Source organism: Ambystoma mexicanum, chromosome 9, assembly GCF_040938575.1.
Source record: "Ambystoma mexicanum isolate Mex_15411 chromosome 9, UKY_AmexF1_1, whole genome shotgun sequence".
NCBI lineage: Eukaryota > Metazoa > Chordata > Amphibia > Caudata > Ambystomatidae > Ambystoma > Ambystoma mexicanum.
The window spans coordinates 16,306,786-16,328,364 of NC_090931.1; the positions used below are offsets into that span (position 1 = coordinate 16,306,786).

The 21,579-nt window shown below is 47.4% G+C and overlaps 1 protein-coding gene across 2 annotated transcripts in view; it reads right to left on the reverse strand.

Annotated features, from left to right (window-relative positions):
• Positions 1–21,579, reverse strand: part of LOC138487609 (uncharacterized) — a 508,482-nt gene that overhangs the window by 61,458 nt on the left and 425,445 nt on the right. For both annotated transcript variants that reach the window (XR_011274510.1, XM_069614083.1), the window contains exons 17-18: positions 20,905–20,965; positions 7,909–8,022 (exon numbers count right to left, since the gene is read on the reverse strand). Coding sequence is in view for 1 of the 2 variants with exons in the window: in XM_069614083.1 (XP_069470184.1) it covers positions 7,909–8,022; positions 20,905–20,965 (175 nt within the window). In the remaining variant the exon portion in view is untranslated. The remainder of the gene's footprint in view (positions 1–7,908; positions 8,023–20,904; positions 20,966–21,579) is intronic.

Here is a 21,579-nt window from a genome sequence, read left to right on the forward strand (position 1 = left end):
CCTCATCAGACCAAAAAAATGGAACGGCCTCCTTCTTGAGTAGGCGCGTAATCGGGTATACTACCTCCGAAAAGTTTGAGATAAATCTGCGGTAGTAATTCGCTAATCCCAAGAATCTCTGGACTTCTCGGACCGAAGTAGGAGCTGGCCAATCAAGGATAGCATCAACCTTGGTTTGGTCCATGGCCACCCCTTCTTCGGAAAGAATGAATCTGAGATAGTGAACCGAGGGTACTGCAAATTTGCACTTCCCGCCCTTGACCAGCAACTGATTTTCCTGAAGACGAGATAGAACCTGTGTGACGTGTTGAATATGTTCCTGCATGTTAGGGGAGAAAATCAGAATGTCGTCGAGGTATATTATCACCGAGACCGACAGCAGATCTGAAAATAGCCTGTCCATGAATCTCTGGAATGCAGCCGGTGCGTTCACTAAACCGAAAGGCATCACTCTGTACTCAAAAAGACCGTATGGAGTTCGAAAAGCCGTCTTCCATTCGTCCCCATCAGTGATGCCAAGCAGATGATATGCGTTCCTGAGATCCAATTTGGTGAAGATTCGAGCCCCTTGTACCGCCTCAATAATGTCGGTTATGAGTGGCATGGGATACCGATCACGGATGGTAACCTTATTGAGGCCCCGGTAATCGATACATGGTCTGAGATCAGTCGTGTCTTTTTTCTTGATGAAGAACAGGGAGGCGCCGGCTGGTGACTTCGAAGGTCGAATAAGACCATTCTCCAAGTTGGTATCCAGATAGACTCTTAATACCTTCTTTTCGGCCTGAGAGAGAACATGCGCCCAAATTCACCAGTGCATTAGGTTCGAGATCGATTGAGCAGTCTTCTAGCCGATGAGGAGGTAGCTGAGCGTGAAGATTCTCTTGGAATACCCCGGAAAATTGTGAACAAAAATGAGGAAGCGAGTGAATACCTACAAGATCTTTGGAGAGAACCCTAACTGACTGTTGATCTTCCCTGGTATTGGGAGGAAGACAATTGACTGAACAGTACGTAGAACAAAAACTTAGTCGATTTTCCGTCCAGTTGATATACGGGTTATGCCTGCGCAGCCAAGGAATGCCTAGGATTATGGGGAAATGTGCGGCTCTAATAATGTCGAACTGCAGGGCCTCTGTGTGTTGGTTGATGACCACAGAGAGTTGTTCGGTGGTATGTGTGATTAGTCCAGACGACAAAGGTGTACCGTCCGCTCCTTCCACTTTCTGACCCACCTTCCGAACTATCCGAGTGAGCCCCATCTTGTCAGCCCACAGAGTGTCCACAAAATTCCCTGCCGCTCCACAATCCAATAAGGCTAAAGTTTCCACCAGTCTTCCGTTTAGATTCAAGGTAACCGATAGTACCATCAGTCTGGAATCCTCTTGGGATTCTGAAGCCGACACCGAAAGTGTGACATAGGGACGCTGAAAAAGATCGGAGTACCCTCGGCTGCCCGTCCCTATTGACGCCGAGGGTATTCGTTTCCCGCCTTCCTCTCCGGAACCTCAGAGCAATCCTTCAGTACATGTTGATCGGAACCAGAATAGGCGCACAATCCTTTTTCTCTTCTTCGCCTTCTCTCTGCTGATGACAGAGGTGCTCTGGTAGCTCCGATTTGCATCGGTTCTTCGCTCTGAGTAGAAGAGAAACGTCCAGAGGGAGAGTGTGAAGGAGGGTTCATGGGATTTCCTGATCCTCTTTGCTTTCTGCGCTCTGTCCTTCTCTCTTGGAGACGGTACTCGATGTGGAGAGCGGCAGCAAGTAAGTCCGGAAATGTGGGAGAGCGTGGGGATCTGGCTAGCTCATCCTTGATCTCATCTCTCAACCCTCTCCGGAATACCGCATATTGTGCTTGTTCGGACCATCCCGCTCCTGCTGCCAGTGTCTTAAAGGAGGAGATGTATGACAGCACGTCTAGAGCACCCTGTCGTGCATCCAGCATTTCCTCACCTGCAGTAAAAGATAGTTCGGGTCGCTTGAAAGTCTGTTTCAGTAGGTTCTGAAAACCCGAGAAATCTTGTAGAACGGCATTACTGTTAGTAACTAGCGGAGTAGCCCAGGCTAAAACATTCCCTGTCATATTTGAGACCATAAACCCTACTCTGGCTTGGTCCGTGGAGAAGGTGTGTGGTCTGAAGGTAAAGTACACATTGCAGGCCTCCAGGAATTCCTTTACCCTCTTAGGTGAGCCATCAAATCTTCCTGACGAAAGAGCCATAGGAGGCAATTCCGGGGGATGTGAGGGTTCACGGACCGCTACCATCTGTTTTAGCAGGGCATTCTCCGTCTTGACCCCCTGTAATTCCAGTGACATGGCCTGAAAAGCCTTCCATAACTCCTGAACTTGATCTTCGGCTGACATCTTGGTCCTTAATGGCTTTTCAATCTGTGACTGTGTAAGCTGCAGAACCCCTTCTTCTTCCCGTCCCTCCACACTCTCCTCACCTGAGTCTTCAGAGTTGCCTGCGTTCCGTAGATTCCGCCGGCTCAGGTAGTCCCGTTCTTTTTTAGGTAGCACTTGCCTGTCTCAGTGAGAAGCCACAGTGACAACTGAATAGACAGCCGTCCTCGGGCCCCGTTACCGGGAACAGGCCGGAATAAAGGGAAAAAACCCACACGTGGGAAAAACCCTTAGGATACTTCTGGCAATGAGGTAGGTGAAGATCCAAGCTTGTAACCAGTAGGACTGGAAGCAGATGCGAGGTCCACAGGGTTGAACACAGGAGAGAAGTCCAAAGCGACACCAATGAGAGGTGAAGGGAGCCGAAGCCACCACCGGCCCAAGGACCTACCAGGCGCGGTAAGAAAGAGAGAAAATACAGGAGAGAAAACAATGGACAGAGAAAACAAGGGAAAACTGGAGAGCCGCGAGAGAAAAGAGCGGCAAAGAGGAGAGAAAAAACACGCCTGCCGCCGGAGCGGCGAGACTAGAAGGAAAAAGCGAAGTAGTGCCGAGGGATCGGCAAGGAAGAGGCTGCAGAAAAGAAGGCCACCGCAGAAACTGAAACGGCCGTCAGGTAAGTAGAAGGAACTTAACCCAAGGAGAAGGGAAAAGCAAACAGAGAAAACCCGCCACACGCCGAGGCGAGCAGAGGGCAAACGCTGGGAGCGCAAAAACCAGAGCCGCTGGTGCAAGATCCAGCAATGGGTTGAAACGCAGCAACTGCCGGGCTAGAAGGGCAGATAAACACCCGGCAGTGCTGTGATTGGCCATGACTTGTTACCAGACACAAAAAAGGGACTAAAACCTATCTACCTGCCGGTTAGCCTCCAACGTGGAAGGAGCCGCCACCCGCGGTAGCGATTGCGGATGACACCAACATAGAAAGGGAGGCTTTACAAACACTATCAGCAGACTAACGATTACACCTGCTGACAAAGGTGGAGGAGTTGTGGTCTTCAATAACGCTCAATATTATGAAATGGTTTTAGAACTACTAAAATGAGAGCTATTGTACCCTGAGACACGACCCATCCCCTGATATATGGCAAGAAATCTTGGAAACCACTCAATTTGGAGCAGATAGCGGTTGGATCAGTAAGGAAGAATTTGAGTATTTGAGCTATTCAGAACAAAGAACCCTGAGTTCTATGCTCTCCTTAAATTACGTAAAGATGCCACCAAGCCTCCAGGCCGTCCTATAGTGTTAGGATGTGGCTCAGTTTTAGAGCCTTTGTGTACATTTGTTGACCTTTTTTCACAACCACTAAGCAAAACCATGCTGACATACATCAAAGACACCATGGCTATGATCAGGACTTTAGAGGGTCTGGAATCTAACTCCAGCACTAACTCTCTGGTGACTATGGACATACAATCCTAATATATGAACATCCCACAAGATCAGGCAATAGAGAAAATTAGGGAACAACTCACACATATGTCAACTGAACAAAGGGTGCCAGGGGAATATATCTTAAATCTCATGAGCATAGCCCTGAAAAGAAACTACTTTCAGTACGCTCATCAGTTCTATCTGCGAACACGAGGGGTGTGATGGAAGCAGCTTTTGCGCTCAGCATGGTCATTCTGTTTATGGCAGCCTTTGAAGAGGAATTTGTGCTTTCAGACAACAATCCATTCAAACTACAAATTGCTAATTGGTTCAGGCACATTGATGACATTATATTCATCTGGACAGGCACAGAGAAGTCACTCTTGAATTTCTTAAACTGGCTGAACGGCGGTCATGCCACCATTAAGTTCACTATGGAGTTTGGCCTTCACAGGATTAACTTCCTGGATCGAACAATAAAATCAGTAGGAGGACTGACAGGAACACCACACTACACTTCTCGGATATTCTAAAAAACGTGTTTGGCACTCCCTGAAAAGAGCTTGGTTTACAGCTAGAGAAATTCTCCTAGTGCCCAAGAATCACAAGTCAAAAAACACAAGCCTTACCTGTGTCACCATTTATAATACTCATTCTTATGACATCAAGAAACTGGTCAAGAGATAATGGCATATGGTGAGCCCTTGCTACCGGAGACATTACTGCCTCTCTTTGCCTTCAAGATCCGTGAAGATTTGTTCTCCAACCTTGACTAACATTCCCTCTGTCCTCATCCTCATCGATTTCTCTTCTGCCTTCGACACGGTCAACCATGCCCCCCATTTTTCTTCCTGCACTTATCAGACCTACCCTGTCTGCTGCCTTAAACCCACCACTTGCCAATTGCTGGCTGCACTACCACTGTTTCTTGCCTTTATTATTTATTTATTTATTATTATTTATGTTTCTCCTTTGCTCCGCACTTTCCACTTCTCCCTCTCCCCTGCACTTATGCGTTCTCAATGTCACTGGACCTAGAAAGATCGCTGTTCTGTTCTCCCCTGTTCCCCTCCCTTGCCTTGTCACGCTCTGAAACACTTGTGTATGAGTGCGATAGAAATAAAATATCAATATTAAGAGATCCACTAAATCTAAAAGACAGACTAGTGCATTTGAAACCTAGACAGGAGAGAGCAACCCGGAATCTACTAAAAAGACTCAATCCTTTAGAATTAAGGGCAGAATATGGGAACTGAAGTTCCTTTCCAATTGCAAAAATGCAAATGTGGCGTACTGTATCCAATGCCATGTGGCCTTCGCGATACATGCCTGAATCAATGAACACCGATCCAGAATCAGATGCAAAAATATTGCTGCATTACTGGTCCCACACTTTCTGAAATACCAACATACTGCTGATGACTTAATTTGGTGGGTATTGGACACAGTTGAAGATGTTACCAATCCACAAAAAATACTTCTATACAAAGAAGCGAGATGGATATACCGGCTAAACAGTTTGGAGGAAGGTGTGAATGAAGAAATGCCTAACCATTGGGATACCAACGGGTGACTTTGCACAGTTCATTCGTGCCATACTTTACGGATTCTGGGGTAGATCGTTTGTCCCACTAAGTGCAGATTCTGCACTTGACATCACGATCACACATCAAGATGACTTCCTCTGCCCACCCTTGGACTTCACTGTACTTCCAGGACCTCCTCTCCTTGATGGCTGTATTCGGGTTAGGTTAGAACAGAGAATTTGCTTTCCTGGCCATGACATGATGATCCTAGACCCCACGCGGGGCCACACATTGTGCTTCTCTTTGCCAGTATGCTTTCTTTATCACATTTGGCCCTAGTTCTATATCTTTTGATGCCCGGGTTCTGCCATTCCAATGTGGCGCCTCTTGATACTGTGAACACACAGCTCTCTCTGGAGAGAGCACTATTCCTTTACGAGCATGCTCTTGCGAGACCTTAGTTCATGTTCCAGCGCGCCCTCGCTAATCGTCTGGTTGCCTTGAGAACCACCACCAACCAAGACGCGGAAGCCGAGTTTCAGCACCGACAGTAAGGGAAGCAGGGAACGGGGCTCTCTGCTGGGGCAGCTACTGGAATCTCTTAGCAGGGCCAGAAAGGGAGACTTATCCTCATGCCAGCCTTGCCATCTGCTTTATGTTTTAGGATTTAACACTTTGCGTATACCGGCAAGTTTGGACGCTTGACCCTGAGTGCTTGGTCGGGTTTCCTAGGCAACAGTGACATGACACTGACTCAACGCACATTAGCATGCATGCGCTATTACTCCTAGATTTCGTAAGTGCATGTCTCTCATGGAACGTGTTGCAGTGAACAGTTTCCTATTGGCTGAATTCTGTAACTGGCACGTGCCCTCCCGTCCCTCCATCTCCAGAATTTGCCTTTGGAAGGAAATTGCGTAGGTCAGCACCAGCGATCCCTCCGTCCCAGAAGGAAGGGATTATGCGACTGGCAGCATAAACGGGCACAGCAGGTAGGCGCCGTTTATTTATCCCTTCTGGGGGCTTTTGCTTATAAATTCTTAGACACACCCATTAATGATGGGACTATTATTGTGTATTGTGTCCTCCATCCAGTGTGCCCCAGCAGGCCTGCATCCATGCCATGGTCACGCCAGACCTGACACCTTTGGGTCTTCGGCACGGAGAAGCCCCCCTCCTAATGCTACAGGGTGGGTGCCCATTCCAAACCAGCCATGTAGAGATTAGACCATTGAACTACCTGGGTGCGGTCATGGTGACTTTTCTTGTGTTTGCTTCTGGTGGAGCACCCACTGTGAGTGATCTTTGGATGGCGAGGTCTTTGTTTTTAGTCTCACTTTCACCGGCTATGCTTGCCTTTTTAGGAGCCCACCTGAGCCGACTCCTCCTACATTGTCTTCTACTCTTTGGTCCTCAGGGGCCGCCCTATTCGGTTTGGTCATGAGGACAGCGGCACATGGATCTTAAGCCGCCGACATGTAAAGCCCCTTTGAAGCACGTGTGGCACATAGGACTGAGGCTCGACAGTTATTGGGCACAAACGGTCCCTGTACGTAGACCCTTGGTTCATGAGAAGGTTCTCGCCGCCCATTGGTGGGCTCCCTTTGGACTAGTTAGATAGAGAGGGTGGGCACATCGGCACATAAGTGGCCAACCGAGACCACCCACCTCTCCCCCCATGCAAAAAGAGCCAACCGTGTACAGTCACGTGTTCCCTTTTCTATTAGATGTATACACTCATCTTTTCTATATAAATGTCTGATGTATATATGTTTATTTGCTTTCTAAAAGACTGGAAAGTGGTTTTATTTTTGTAAAATAAAATACAATACCTGGAAATTACAGGATCTTTTGAATATGAAATGAATCCTTTGGAGTCTGTTTGTGGGAAATTGACTGGGATGGCGCTAAGCAGAGCGTCATCGAGGGCCCGGCCTTCGCCACGCTTCAAAAGTGAAATTAATTCATTTCTGACCATTTAAATATTTCCAGGCTTGGATTTTTTCTTCGTTTTTTGACTTCCCACATAAGTCGCAGTAACCAGTATTTTCGTGTAAAATCGACATATTTTGTTATAATTTAAATTGTGCTTTGGATAGACGTTAGAATGAAAACATATGCCTACATGTAACTAAGGAGTGAAACATATGTGTATTGGCTATTCATTGGTGAGGCTCCCACAGTGTCACGCGTGACATCTTTCAAGGGGTGGACCGATGTCATCTCGACCTCGTGCTACACGTGCTCCCTGGGCTACATAGAACTCTTTCTCGAGTCCTCGTGGCCAGGTGCTTGTGTGATTAGCCCAGAACAATGGATCTCCATGAGCCTTTCACCGTGAGTCATTCCTGTGAGTGGAGGGTGCGACGCCTCAGAGACAGCCTTGTGGGGCTGTACTGCGAGACCGCTTGCCCAGCAGGCAGTGCCCCGCAGTGTGCCAGCCCCCCTGGAGCTCGCGAGCACACTGCAGCAGGCTTCCCGCGCCAGCTTTGTGCCACGGCTGAAGGCACCCGTCTATAATGAGGTCCGTGCACCAGGTGCACTTCAGAGAAAGGCCATCACGCCGAGCACAGAAGCACGCAGGCCAGCGAGGGGGTACTCACCATTCAGCCAGCGCTGACGCACGTCGCTGTGAATCACTCCCGAGTCACTGGGGTCCCGCAGGTAGGCCAGCCAGAAAGGAGGGGCGCAGCGCACGTCCATGTACTCGTAGTTTCCTGCAAGTGAGAGCGCAGTGTCAGAAACACACAAGAAATACAGGCCTCAGCAAAGCTTCCACTCGCATAAGACGCACAAACGGTAGTCACTAGATTACACAACTGCTATTTGCAGAAACATTCCTATATAACTTCATACATACATCTAAAAACAGGCACCACGATGTCATCGCTTTGCGCGTTATAAACACAATGGAGGGATCACAAACGTAGATTGCCAGTGTGATGTAATGCTTTCAATCCTTTACTGTGAAAAATGGACCCTCACCATTGCTTCTCTCCAGTGGCCCCCTGGACAGGTAACCTCCTTCCTCACTGAGTGGGCGGAACTCTCCTCCTCCCTCCTGGCCTCAACCACTCAACTCCTCTTTCTTGGAGACTTCAACATCCACCTGGATGCCTCCTGTCCTCTCTCTGGACTCTTTCATCACCTCTGCAACACTCTCTCTCTCTCTCTCTCTCTCTCTCTCTCTCTCTCTCTCTCTCTCCTGGCCATTCCCTTACTGTGGCTACCATCTATCGGCCATCTGGTCAGATCTCCTCCTTCTCTGAGTGGGCAGACCTCTCCTCTTCCCTCCTGGTCTCAACCACTCAACTCCTCCTTCTTGAAGACTTCAACATCCACCTGGATGCCTCCTGTCCTCCCTCTGGACTCTTTCGTGACCTTTGCGACTCTCTCTCACTCTCTATTCTCCCCTCTGGCCGACTCACTCTGCAGGGCACACTCTGGATGTTCTGATCTCTTCAGACCTTCCCCTTTCCCTTTCTATCCCTCTGACCACTCCTCTCTCATGGAGTGATCACTCCCTCCTTCCTCCCATCTTTCCCTTTCTAAACCTCAGGCCAAGCCAACTCCAGCACTGCCACCTACCTTCTCGGTCATCCGACCCATGAAACCTGTGTCAGTTGAAGCTTTCGCTGCCACTTTCTCTCCCCCTCCTCCTCCTCTGGCTGACTCACATCCTGACACAGCCATTTCCATGCCCTACTCTTCTATCTCTGATACTCTGGATGTTCTTGCCCCTGTCTAGAGGATCTGCCTGAAGCCCAAAGCAAAGTACAACACTTGGTATGACTCTGACCTAGCTACACTTAAACGTGAGTGCAGGCGGTCTGAGAGGAAATGGCGGGCTTCTTGTACATCCTCTGACAAACTGGGCTGCAGCCTGCTCCAAAGGCAATACTGGTTCCTTGTCCAAACCAAAAAGAGCCCACATCCAAGCCCGCGTCTCTGCGGCATCTAACAACTCAGCCAAACTCTTTAAAATCTGCAGGGAGCTGGCCAACCCTGCTGCAGTCTGTACCTCTCCTGTCCCCTCTCAGGCCCTCTGCACGGTCTTGGCCTCTGATTTAATCTCTAAAACTCAGGACATCCTGTCCACCCTCTCGTCCTCTCCTCATCCTCCCTCTACTCACTCCTCTACCTCCAGCCCCCCTGTAGTCAACTCTCCTCCTCCTTTCTCCTCCTTTCCTCTGTTCTCCCCTGACAAACTTTCTAGACAAGTCCGATCTATGAAAGTCTCGTAAAAAAACAGTCCTTCCCTGTTCTTCCAAAACCATCAAGGACCACATTGACACCCTTGCTCCTGCCATGGCTGATTTCTGGAACCCCTACTTTGCCACTGGAGCCTTCCCTTCGCCCTTGAAGCACTCTCTTGTGCACCCTCTTCTCAAGAAACCCTCAGCTGACCCTTCCTGCCTGGCTAACTATCGCCCGATCTCCATCACTCCTTTCCTGGGCAAACTCCTGGAAAAGCTGCCCATCTCCCAGCTTAATCTTCACACTAAATCTGTTGGTTGTCTCCATGACCATCAGACTGGCTTCGGAGCTGCCAGAAGCTCGGAAACTGCTCTCCTGAACATCCGTGAAGACCTGCTCTCAAATCTTGATTCTAACATTCCATCTGTCCTCATCTTACTCTATCTCTCCTCTGCCTTTGACACAGTCAACCATACCATCCTGCTCAATCGTATCTGTGATAACCTGGGTATCCCTGATCAGGCCCTGGCCTGGCTGACCTCTTTCCTCTCCGATCGACCCTCCCAGGTCTAACTTGGGTCCTTCCTTTCCTCTATCTCACTCTCTACCCGTGGTGGTCCCCAGGGGTCTAAGCTCTCTCACTGGCTTTTCAACCAATACCTGGCAACTCTTGCCCACTGCATTGCTGCTCTCTGCTTCAACTTTCAGTGCTATGTGGATGACACTATGCTCATTTTCAGGCTCCGCTCTGCCGCCTCTTCTCCTTCTCTCAACTCTATCTGTCTGTCTGCTATCCAGGTGTGGTGTGCCGCCAACGATCCCTGCCTTAATGCCAATAAGACAGAGATTCTCCTCATTGGCACACCTGCACCCTCCTTTACTGTATCTCTCTGGCCGGCCTCGCTTGGCCCTCTTCCTGCTCCTACCTGCGAGGGTAAGAACATCGGGGGTCATCTTCAACTCCACTCTCCTTTTCTCCTCACATCTCTGACGTCTCTAAGAAGTCACACTATCAGCTGCACCTCCTCAGAGGTATTCTTCCTTTCCTCTCCTTCCCCCAGAAGCTCACTGTCTCCAGAGCTCTGGTTCTTTCTAGGCTGGACTACTGCAACACCCTCTTTCTAAATCTGCCTGCTTCTACTCTCCGCCCTTTGCAACTCATCCAGAACACGACTGCGAGACTTGTCCTTGGCCTCAAGCCCAGGGATCGTATTGCTCCAGCACTGAAATCTCTTTATTAGCTCCCAGTGGCTGCAAGGATTAAGTTCAAGACCCTCTGCATTGTCCACACTGGGTCCTCACTACCTCCAACTCTCTCTTCGTAAATACCTTCCCACTCAAGCTCTTCGCTCCTCCACCTCCAACTACCTTAGGGTCAGTCGCTTCTCCAAGCAACGAGTTAGTGGTCGTTCTCTTTCTTCGGCTGGCGCCTCCCTCTGGAACAGCCTCCCTCCCTCCCTCTCTGAAAATTGAGGAGAACCATCACAGGTTTCGGAAGCACCTCAAGACCTTCCTCTTTGCCTCTGCTTTCTCTCCTCCTCTCCCCTGCTGATCTTTCTGCTTCTGTATAGGGCATCTGGCTTTCCTCCGATTTCAGGCCCAGTTCCCTTGCACACACTGCAACTCACCCGCACTGCCTCTGGCAACCCTTGCACTTGGGTCTGTATCTGCAACCCTACAGTCCCCTCACTTGCACTTATTGACACCCGCTGCCTGCGCTTAAGTTATGTACCGCCACCCAATGGCTGCACTACCTATTGTTGTTTTGTTCCTGTGTTGTGCACTTCTCACTCCTCCCCTACCCCTCGCACTTTCCCCTTCCCTCTCCCCTGCACTTGCACATTCTCAATCTACCCGGGCCTAGTAAGATCATTGTTTTTGTCCTCTCTTGTACCCTTCCCTTGACTCGTCGCGCCCTGAAACACTTGTGTATCGGCGCAATATAAACAAAATATCATATCATATCATAGCCTATCCTGCAGCAGAGGGCAGGTGCTGCACAATTTCAGTGAATAGTGCAGCTGGGGGAGCGACCATGCCATTACTCAGAGAAGTCCATTCTATAAGACAGAATATTGTGTGTTTTTGATACACGTCTGGAGAGTATTGAAGAGGCTGACTTGAGCAGTGCGGGTGGCTTTCTTGTGTGCTTGAGCTCCGGGAACCTCGAGGAAACTCTTCTGCACTGTCATCCTGGTAGGTTAGATTTCTGAAGAGCCGTCTATAGTCAGCGGGTGGCCACACTATCAGTGTTTTATATTGTGCTCGGAGGCTGCCCGTGCTAATGGCCTGGCAGGCCACTTGGCAAGACCGTATCAAGACCTGGCCAATTCACATTGAGCTTGTGGGTTGCTCAAGTTTAGGAATCACTGTTTAGCCCAAGCTCTGTACCCCAAAGATCTCTCGACTTCCTGACCTTTGCAATCGGGAATCATATTTTAGTGAGAGTCCGCTCTCAACTACACGCCGTGAGAGAGTTGAAAGGATAGCGTGTTCATTTTATCTGGCCCTGCATGTATGGGCATTACAATAAAGCAGAGAAGACACTGTTACCTAGACTTATCGCATGCTCAACTTACGAAGTGGGGCAAAATCCTTCAAGATGAGAAAAAAACCAAGAACGATTACCATCGCTATGACACATGTCACTTTACCTGCCACTCCCTCTTTCTCCTGGGGAAGGCACTTTGGGCAGCCTTGACACAAGCATCCAAGCCCCACGGATTGTGCCTGAAACTGCGGCCTGTGCAAAGGACGGTAAAACCTGCACTTAACACGGCCACAGCCCATGGAATGAGTCTCCATCAAAGCCCAATCAATGGAGCCACTCTCATTGAGCCTCCCTACCAGTGGTCCACTGGCAGATGAAGCACCTCTGAGCACACCGCATTGACAAGGACCTTCATCTGAGTACGACTGACTCTCTCGACAACTCCCCCGACACATGATTCCGACTCATCGACCACCTCTCACTCCTCCACTCCCAGCCCAGTTCCACCGAAACCTTTATCTACACTAATAAAAAGGTTGGATACTAAAATGTGTGAGCATGCTATAGAGTGGCAAGAGACTCTATTGTAGAAATAACCAAGTACTATGCCTGCTGGTTTCCTCTACGAAAGCTTGAAAAGGGTCTACAATTCATTCTACTGCCCTGGAAATGTTGCTATTTAAATTCAAGCATGTTGGACTGCAAAACAAGCAAAGGGAATTCCTGGGGGAGCAGGACAAAGCCAACCCAGGATGGCCCATGAATTAATAATCCAGCAAACCTTGTACAAGATGGTGACAACGGCGCACATGAAAGAATGAATCCGGTCGGGAGAGGATAAAATGTTGGTCCGCATGGGGGACGTGATGACAATGTTCTAACTCACCCTAACTATGATAGTGTCAAAAAGCACTTGGGAAACAAACCCAATAGCTCCTGTGAACCCAACCTTATCCAATCCATACGGGTTTATGAGTGTGATGGAGGTAGACACCCCAGAAACCATTTTGACGGGGCCAATAACTGTGTTGCAAGGAGAGCGAATTGAGGAGGAAATAATTTTTGTGTGGAACCGGAACCCCTTTAAGAACCAACGGCAAAAGGACCAGGGCTAAAAACCAGAGTTAGTACGAGAACGACAACTGGTCCCACAAAAAAAAATCCCAAAATAAATCGAGAGGAAAGGCCTTTCAGAAGTCTTTGCACACATTTCTGCGGTATGTGGTAAACCAACCATCCGTTGCCACTATCCTCAAGAAGCCGCCCGCTAGGAAAACAGACGAAACATCTGCGGCTCACAGAGTGGTGACCCCGTCATGGAAGTGGAGACATCTACTGATGTAGTGCTTACGAAAACTACTCTACTTAAAACCACAGGGTCTCAAGCTGTCCTAACGAACTTTGGCACAGCGCTTCAAAGTCTCTGGCAAGTACCTCTGAGGCCACAAACTATTTCGACAGAAACAGAACGAGACTCTGACTCGCATAACCATATCAGTACAATTCCAACTAATTTACAATGAACAGTCGACAGATCCATGAATCAACATATGCCAGTGTAGAACAACAATCAAACACAACGTCTGTTTTGCGACTAACTGCGGGTTCTTTATCTAGGACAGGAATGAGCCCAGGCCGATATGTCCCTAAACCCACATCCACAGCATTTAATTCCTCTGAACAAGGTCTGGCTATATTTTTTGATATTGAAGTACATAATCAATACGACGTTTCAGAAATTATAAAAAGACAGGGGATGGTGCAATCTGGTCAATGAGGGGTCCATTCAAAATCCTGTTTGAAAGCCTATTACAGGAGATCCGGGATATTTTAATGAATAGATCAAATATCATGCGGCTCATGAGTCAAGTTCTCAATCTTTAGGCTCGGTCATCAGTGGATATCAATAGAGTGGACTTTATAGATTTACACCGAATCGATAGCGCTATTATGTATATCAACTCCAACGGTGTCATCGATACCATCATGAAAGAAGGGCATTCTTTCAGGCAACGGGGTTTCGATGTCTATGTATTCAAGTGTGGAAAACAGAATTGTTAATTTGATGAATGTGTCAGCCCCCTGCCAAGTGAGACCTTGGTTTCAGCGGACTCAGAAGAAATACGGGGAGGGGTGGGTTGTTTGGTAAAGAACAAGGTTTTCAGCAGGGGTCACAGTCATGACTGGTCGTGGGTAACGTGAGCCTTTCTACACTCTGGAAAGGGTGACCAGTCATAGTCCAAACTAAATGAATTCTTCATCCCATCCTTGGGCCATCAAAAGGTATTTAAAAATTGTGTATTGGGAAACATTTCCAAAAAATGTCATTTAATCTGCCTCCAAGAAATAGGGCTAATGGATAAACCTTTGTTTGATGGTTATCTATCCCATTTTCAAGCAGCACAGAAAGGAGTTCGGGGACGTCCATTGGGGGGTTTGCTCGCATTTATAAAATCCTGTCTGGGTTAATTATCGTAAGTGTAAGAGGTTTTCGTGAGGCTTTATAGCCTGCCATGTCATGGTGAAAGAAGGGCAGCAAAAGCAGGATTTTATGTTTATAAATGTGTATTGGCACAAGGTAGGTGCTGAGTGAGATGTTGCAATGGACAGACCAACCACCTTTGGGAAAGGCTGGTGTAATACATTTAGAGGTGGTTCACCAATTGTATTAGGAGATTTGAATGCTCATTGCATTGACTCTGACTTAAAGACATCGGTAATTCCTAGATTGGGCAACTCAAATATGGGGTCTGGAAATGGACCAAAATGGTTACGAGCTCTTAATGGTTTAGGTCTCAAAATGTTCAATGGTTCCGTCCCAGGCGATATTCCCCATAATCATATGGGGAGTAATGAAATTCAGTTCTCCGCTGTACGTTATACATTCTGGCCAAGCTGGGTATTCAATCGTTGTAACTATTTGAACATACATGCTACCGCCTTAAGTGACCATTGTATGTTGCTTGCAGAGATTGACCTTAGGATCACAAGTGAAAGCCTAGATGGGATCCGCGACCTCTTGGTAAACCCAGCCGGCAAAAACATGTCATGGAATCCCAAAAATATCAAACGGGTGAATGAGGCAGGTGCACTCTGCTGGGAAGAGTCTACTCTAACCTGGAAAAAGACACTTTCTCGGTTGATGCATTTGAGCGTTTTGTGGACTCATTCTTGAGATCCATCTTAGGTCATTCTTTTAGGAATGATGGGGCCAGGCCTAAACATATTCATGTTTCGACTAAGACATGACTGACAGAAAACAACGTATGAGAAATCAAATTAAAAGAATTAAAGAAAGAAAGGATCTGTCTCTGTCATCCACCATTGTCAAAATCAAGGAAAGCTTACTCTTATTATAAAAATTGTTTGAGGGACCATAGCATACTGCTGTACCAAAGAGACGCTGAGAGCATTGTGGTAGTGTTAAACAAAAATTCTGCAGCATTTAGGAGTATGATTAATGATGACGCTACTACACAGCCCGAAGTCCACACAAACCCGGTGTCTCATTATTTAAGTGTTTTTGCAGAGAATGAGCCTACTGTCTTGTAAGCAACAGCCTGTTGATTGCACCGGCTACGTTCCTATAAATCTGGAGATAGTAGAGGGAGTTTTAGCAAAAATTAGTTCTTCTCGAGCCACCGACCCTAATAAATGATCGAATGCCCTGTTTAAAAGCGCTAAAAGGAAATGGTCGGTCATTTTAACAATTTCATTTGAGCAGATCCTGCTGCGTCATCTATTTCCTGAGACATGGCGGGTGGCACATATCGTTCTGATCTACAAAAAGGGCCTAAAGTGCAACCCAAGAAATTATAGATCAATATCTATATTGGACGGAGACAGTAAAGTCTGATTCTGAGTCATTTAGAGTCACAGACTCGGGACGACTGCAAAGAAGGCAGACAGGCAAATGAACAGCACCTTCAATGGTGCACTATTAGAATGTGTCCAAACACTAGCCCTGCTCTAGAAAACACATTTCTATTTCTGTCACCACGATCAACGTGTCTGCCGCTTTTGATGCAGTAGACAGAAACTTACTTTGGGTAAAATTCCAGAAATGGGGGACACCTGAAGGGCTACTGCGATACATTTTTGGTCTTCATGAACAAACCATAGTCTAGGTGAGGTTACGTGGTGAGGGTGGTCTGTCCACCAAGATACCAACATCTAGGGGTGTTAGACAGGGGTGCGTCCTTCCCCTGTGACAATTCTGAGGACATCCTCCAATTTAAACCTCTTAGAAGCCCATCCCAGGTAACTGAGGGAGGGTCATGTCCCGTTATGTCTCCTGAGAGTTCACAAAATACGGCGAAGAGCAAGATACCTCCAGGAGCAATGAAGATTACCTATGGAAAACACCACTCTAGCACTGGGACGAAGAAGATGCAACCAGAGGCACACCAGTATACTCAATGGAGATGTCCCAATAATAAGTTCAAGCAAGGTCAGGCAATTGAAGATAAGTATGCCCACCTGCAATCTGTTAAAACCTCAGGAGAGTAGAACATCTACACAGTCAGAAAGCAGAAGGGAGAGTTAGAAAGAGAGTTGGACAGAACATGTTACACAGGACCAGCTGGACGAGGATGACACGCTGAGAGTCTGCAAGTTGAAGCAGAGAGGGGAAGCGTGGTAAGGGAGTTGTACCTCCAAGGAGCCAGAGATGTCCATGAAAGTGAGCCAGGATGTGTGTTATTCCCTTTTGAAGTGTTGTCAAGAAAAGGTTAGTTCCCCTAAACTAGGAAGGGAGCCCATGAGTGTCTAAGGGGCAGGTGGTGAGACCCTGACCTCAGAGGGTAAAGACGTTAATGGGGAAAGTCAAGAAAAAATAACCGGTGTGTCAAATACAATAAGAAACTTGGTTTGTGTTTTATGCGAGTGAATGCAAAGTAACAGAGCAAGCGCGTAAGGAAGAAAGACGCATTTGTTGAAACCTGAAGTGATACATAGTTAGAATTGTGTGTGTATGCAATCCTGTTCTTGAAAGTGTCTGTAGGAATCAAAGAAGTATCACAAGATAAGGGGAGCTGTGTGCGGAAACCAAGTGGGAGCAAAACACAGACCCGAGAAGGGGGAGCTACGTGAGAAATGAAGTGTGAGCAAAAATCCCCAAAAGACTATTAAGACTGAAAAAAACAAATGAATGATACAGAACCCGTTCCCTTGATTTGAATGAGACACTACATTACTATTATTGAATACCAAACTGACCAAATAGATGAAAGCAATTGAACGCAATGATGAAACAGAACATGTTGCTCTTAATGAACACTGAAGTTAGTGAATCAAGTGAAAATAACTTATTTTGAATGTCAGATTGCATGAAGCCGGCCCCTCTCTCCAAGGCCCCTAATCTAGGCTGCGGCCCTCTTAATTCTCCATTCACCACCAAACAGGCACTGCATACAGCGTGTGAGGGCAGGAGCCCTCAACTTCCATCGATCGCTGCAGGAGCAGCGTGGCCTTCCAACACCATAACTCGGTAAGCCCTGAGGGCTTTTTACTGAACAAAAATTATAAAAAATATTTTTTTTAAAACAATGTAATTTGTGCTGTGATTTTGAGCTGACGGTTCTCCCGCTCCACACTGTGAGAGGAGGCTTCCAGTGAGTTGCTAACGGTGGGTGCTCTGGTCCAGAAGTGGCTCACATCTTGTGGGGCTACGTTAGTCGACACTGGAAAAGTAATCTCGAAGCATTCGCCATGATGGCCGACGCTTTCTTCACCCCGGTGAAGCAACCCACCACCTGAAGCTGCACCCCCTGATTCGCTGGCCACTGCTACATCTGGCCAATTGCGTTTGGGCCAGTTGGGTTCGCCAGCAGGCAGAAGCCGGTCCCTATCCAAGGCCCATAATCTAAGGCCCCTGTCTGTACCTGTCCGGGCTGGCTCATTTGTAGGCCCCCCCTTCACCCCTCACCAACCATTAATAGGCATAGCAAGGCTGATTACCTCATCCATGAGACCTTGGGGTATTGGACCCCCCACCATTCAGCTATCACATAAGTGTTGTCTGTTGGCCTCATTGCCTGCAGCATCCTCCGGACTCTGCGCCTCTCCTGACAATCGCACTAATCTATCTCAGAAGGCACCTCTCTTTTTCCAAGCACCAGGCCATTTCACTTTCTTCCTTCCTGGGCTTAAACCTCGACTGCCCACACCCCTGTACTGCTGTGCACTATATCTGTTGACCAGGTAGCACTCTATTGGTGTGGCGTGGAGGAGCGAGAATGGTTAGAGAGGCCCATTACAGAACAAGGAATTCTCCAAGCAATAAAGGCACTCATGAGGGAAAGCTCTTGGACCGGATGGCTTTACTGCAGAGGTGTTTAAGTTTTTGCATCGCAACTGGCCCCTCTATCAGCAGCATTGCAGGAGAGGCTGTTGCCAGCTACCAGGAGGGAAGTGGTGGTCCTGGTATTTTTCAGACTGGGGAAATCAGCAGATGAATGTTATTCCTACTGCCAATCTCATTGATTAACTTAGATCACAAGATTCTGGTGAAGCTGCTGACTACCAGGTTGACGCCCCTGATGCATAAATGCATCAAAGCAGATCAGCCTGGTTTTATTCCGGGGCGCTCTACCTCCTACGGGTTGCATCGCATATTTGGTTTGATGTCGGTGGTGAGCCCAACTGACTCTGTGGTGGCAACACCGTTGGATGCCGAGAAGGCATTTGACTCGGTAGAAAAGCCCTTCCTATTTGCAGTTTTGAGAAGAATGGGGATGGGAGAGGGGTTTATATACATGGACCCATTGTTCTATACCCTGCTCAGCGCTAAGATTAGAGTGAATGGACAACTTATGTCCAATTTATCGCTGGAGAGGGGCACGAGGCAAGGGTGCCCTCTTTCACCCTTGTTGTTTTCCCTGGCGATAGAACCACTTGCCAAATTGCGGAGGGTGGTCACATACACAGGGGGGGGGGGTACAGTTGTACAATCATAAGGTGGTGGTGTCTCTTTATGCCGATTAAATGGTGATTTTTGTTAAGGACCCACAGGATAATTTGGTGCCGATTGTGGCAGTTGTGCTGGGGTTTGGTGTATGCTCTGGATTGAAAATAAATACTACAAAATCAGTGCTCTTCCCACTCACGGAAATCACTGTGCAGTTTTTATTGATGGTTTTACGTTTCAATGGCAAATGGAATACACTAGATATTTGGGAATTGAGGTGGCTCAATCTCCTGAGACTCTATACCGACGTAATTATGGAAGGGTGCCGGAACACACTAAAATGGTCTTGGGGAGGTGGATGGGGCTCCCCCTTAACCTCTATGGTAGGATTTCCTGGTAAAAATTGTCTAATTACCCTGGTTTCTGTATGTGTTCCTAAATGTGCTGCTGTGCGCAAGTCTTGCTTTCGGGAGGTGCAGTCAGAGATATCGCGGTTCATCTGGGCGGGCAAACAAGTGCGTATGGCTTGGCAAAAATTGGCTGTGCCATTGCAAATAGTTGGGCTGTCTTTACCTGACGTGGTGGCATATTAGGATGACACCCATGCTGAGTACTTAGTATATTGGTATGGAGATGGGATGGACAGGAGTCATGTTGAGATAGAAAGGGACCTTGCAGCGACGTCCCTACTATGATCCATTATATTAACGGCTCCTGGTAGACCATCTAAGCCAAAGAACAAGGTGAAGTTGACGTGCAGAACATGCGTTAATATTGAAGGGGGAAGGGGGGGTTCTGTACTCACCCAAATTAGCAGTTACTTACAAACAGGGTTTACCACTGACCAGGGAATCGGGTTACACACGCTGTATGGAACGGTTAGGTATTTCATCTTTCCGAGACCTCTTCTCGGAGGGGCAGTTTTTGACTATAGAAGGATGGAAGGGCAGGGCGAATGTTACATCTTTGGATTTGTTCTTATACTTCCGGTTGCGGAATACTCTGAAAGGTTTACTTCTGGCTTCCTGTCGGAGCCAGAGACAGCCACTACCTTGGATGAAGTGATGGGATTAGTAGCCAATAGCAGGATGGTTTACAAACTTTATAGCAAAATATTGTGGAATCGAGAAGGGTGTGCGGCATCGTCCAAGGGAAAGTGGGAGGAGACACTGGGGGTGTTTTTTTCCGACGACGTATGGCGATATTGCTGTGCACAAACTGGAAAAATACCTATCAATAGTAGGTTTAAACAGGTAAATTTGACGTTTCTGCATCCATTTTATTACAGTCGTACATTTCCTTTCGCCATTTTTACCGGGACACCTCAGATGAATGTGTTCGATGCAAGGCCGGACCAGCAGACTGTCTCCACGTGGCATGGGGTTTACTCCCCATTCTTCACTTTTGCGAGGAGGTATTTAGGATATTAAGTGATGTCATTGGGGAACAAATGGATCCCACGCTGTTAGGGGCTCTACTGGGATATATCAAATGCATAAGCCGTTGAGTGAGGAAGCTAACCGGGTTGTTACTACTACTGGCAAAAAGAAGGGGTGCAATGGTATGAGGGGGGCACTGTGTCCTACAAAGGAAAGATGGACAGAAGACATTCTTTATTGTAATGAGATGGAACCTGAATATGGAAGGGTTGTTGACCCAGGTGCTTGACCTAAAGACATGGGATCCATATAAACAACACTTAGACGCGCAGAACTGGCGGCGCATGCGTCAGGGTCGATGTGTGATGAGAAAAGACGGGGTGATGTTATGGAGACGGGGCATTCAACAGAGAAGTTGGGGGATGTAAATGAGATACTGTATATGACTTCTGAACTTGTGTAAGAATGGTAAGATCCGAACACCGGAGTGGGATAGGGGAGGGGGCTCACTGAACCACTGTTTCCAACAACTAACACTACAAAAATCAAGTTTTAAAAAAAAGTGAATCGTGCTTATGGGCAGAGCACGATTGAGCTGCTGTACTCTGAAAATAAACATATTTACCAAAGCCTTGTTTCTCCATCAGGTCTTTGCTGAAGTCCATGTAGATGAGCCCTTCATAAACCTAGAGTGAGACCAGACATTAGTTAAATAAACAACAAGCAGTGCTTAGAAACAATATGCTAGGCGCTTCACACAAAAAAATCACATCTTCTTAATCATAAAATATTACCATTTTGTCTGGTGAAACTATTTAGAAAGTGAAGCAAAACATGTAGGCCATGGTTAAAAACAGCACAGCTTACTATAGCATGTACCTTGCCTTACAAAATATGTTAATTAGATGTTGGAATCAACGTTACCATTCAGATAAAAATCACACAATATTCAGAAACCTCTTTGAAGAATACAGTGGACCCAAAGAATCAAATATAAATAGAAGGAACCAGTGGAAATACAGTGATGGAGGACTAGGGCTTCAGGGACTGGAGGCACCCGAGGGACATGAGGAGGGCATAGACTGCTGGGGAACAGAACAAAAAAGACAGGAAGCCATAGGCCCAATTCCTCCAGCAGACCACCTATCTCCTCCTCGGTTCCACCCATCAACCTTCAGCAGGAGCGACATTCTACCACCCGGAAGTAGGATCCATCATCCCTGCAGCAAGATAGCCCCACACCCTACAGCGGAAGAGTCCTTCTACCCAATCATCTTCCATGCAGAAGAATCCTCCTTTC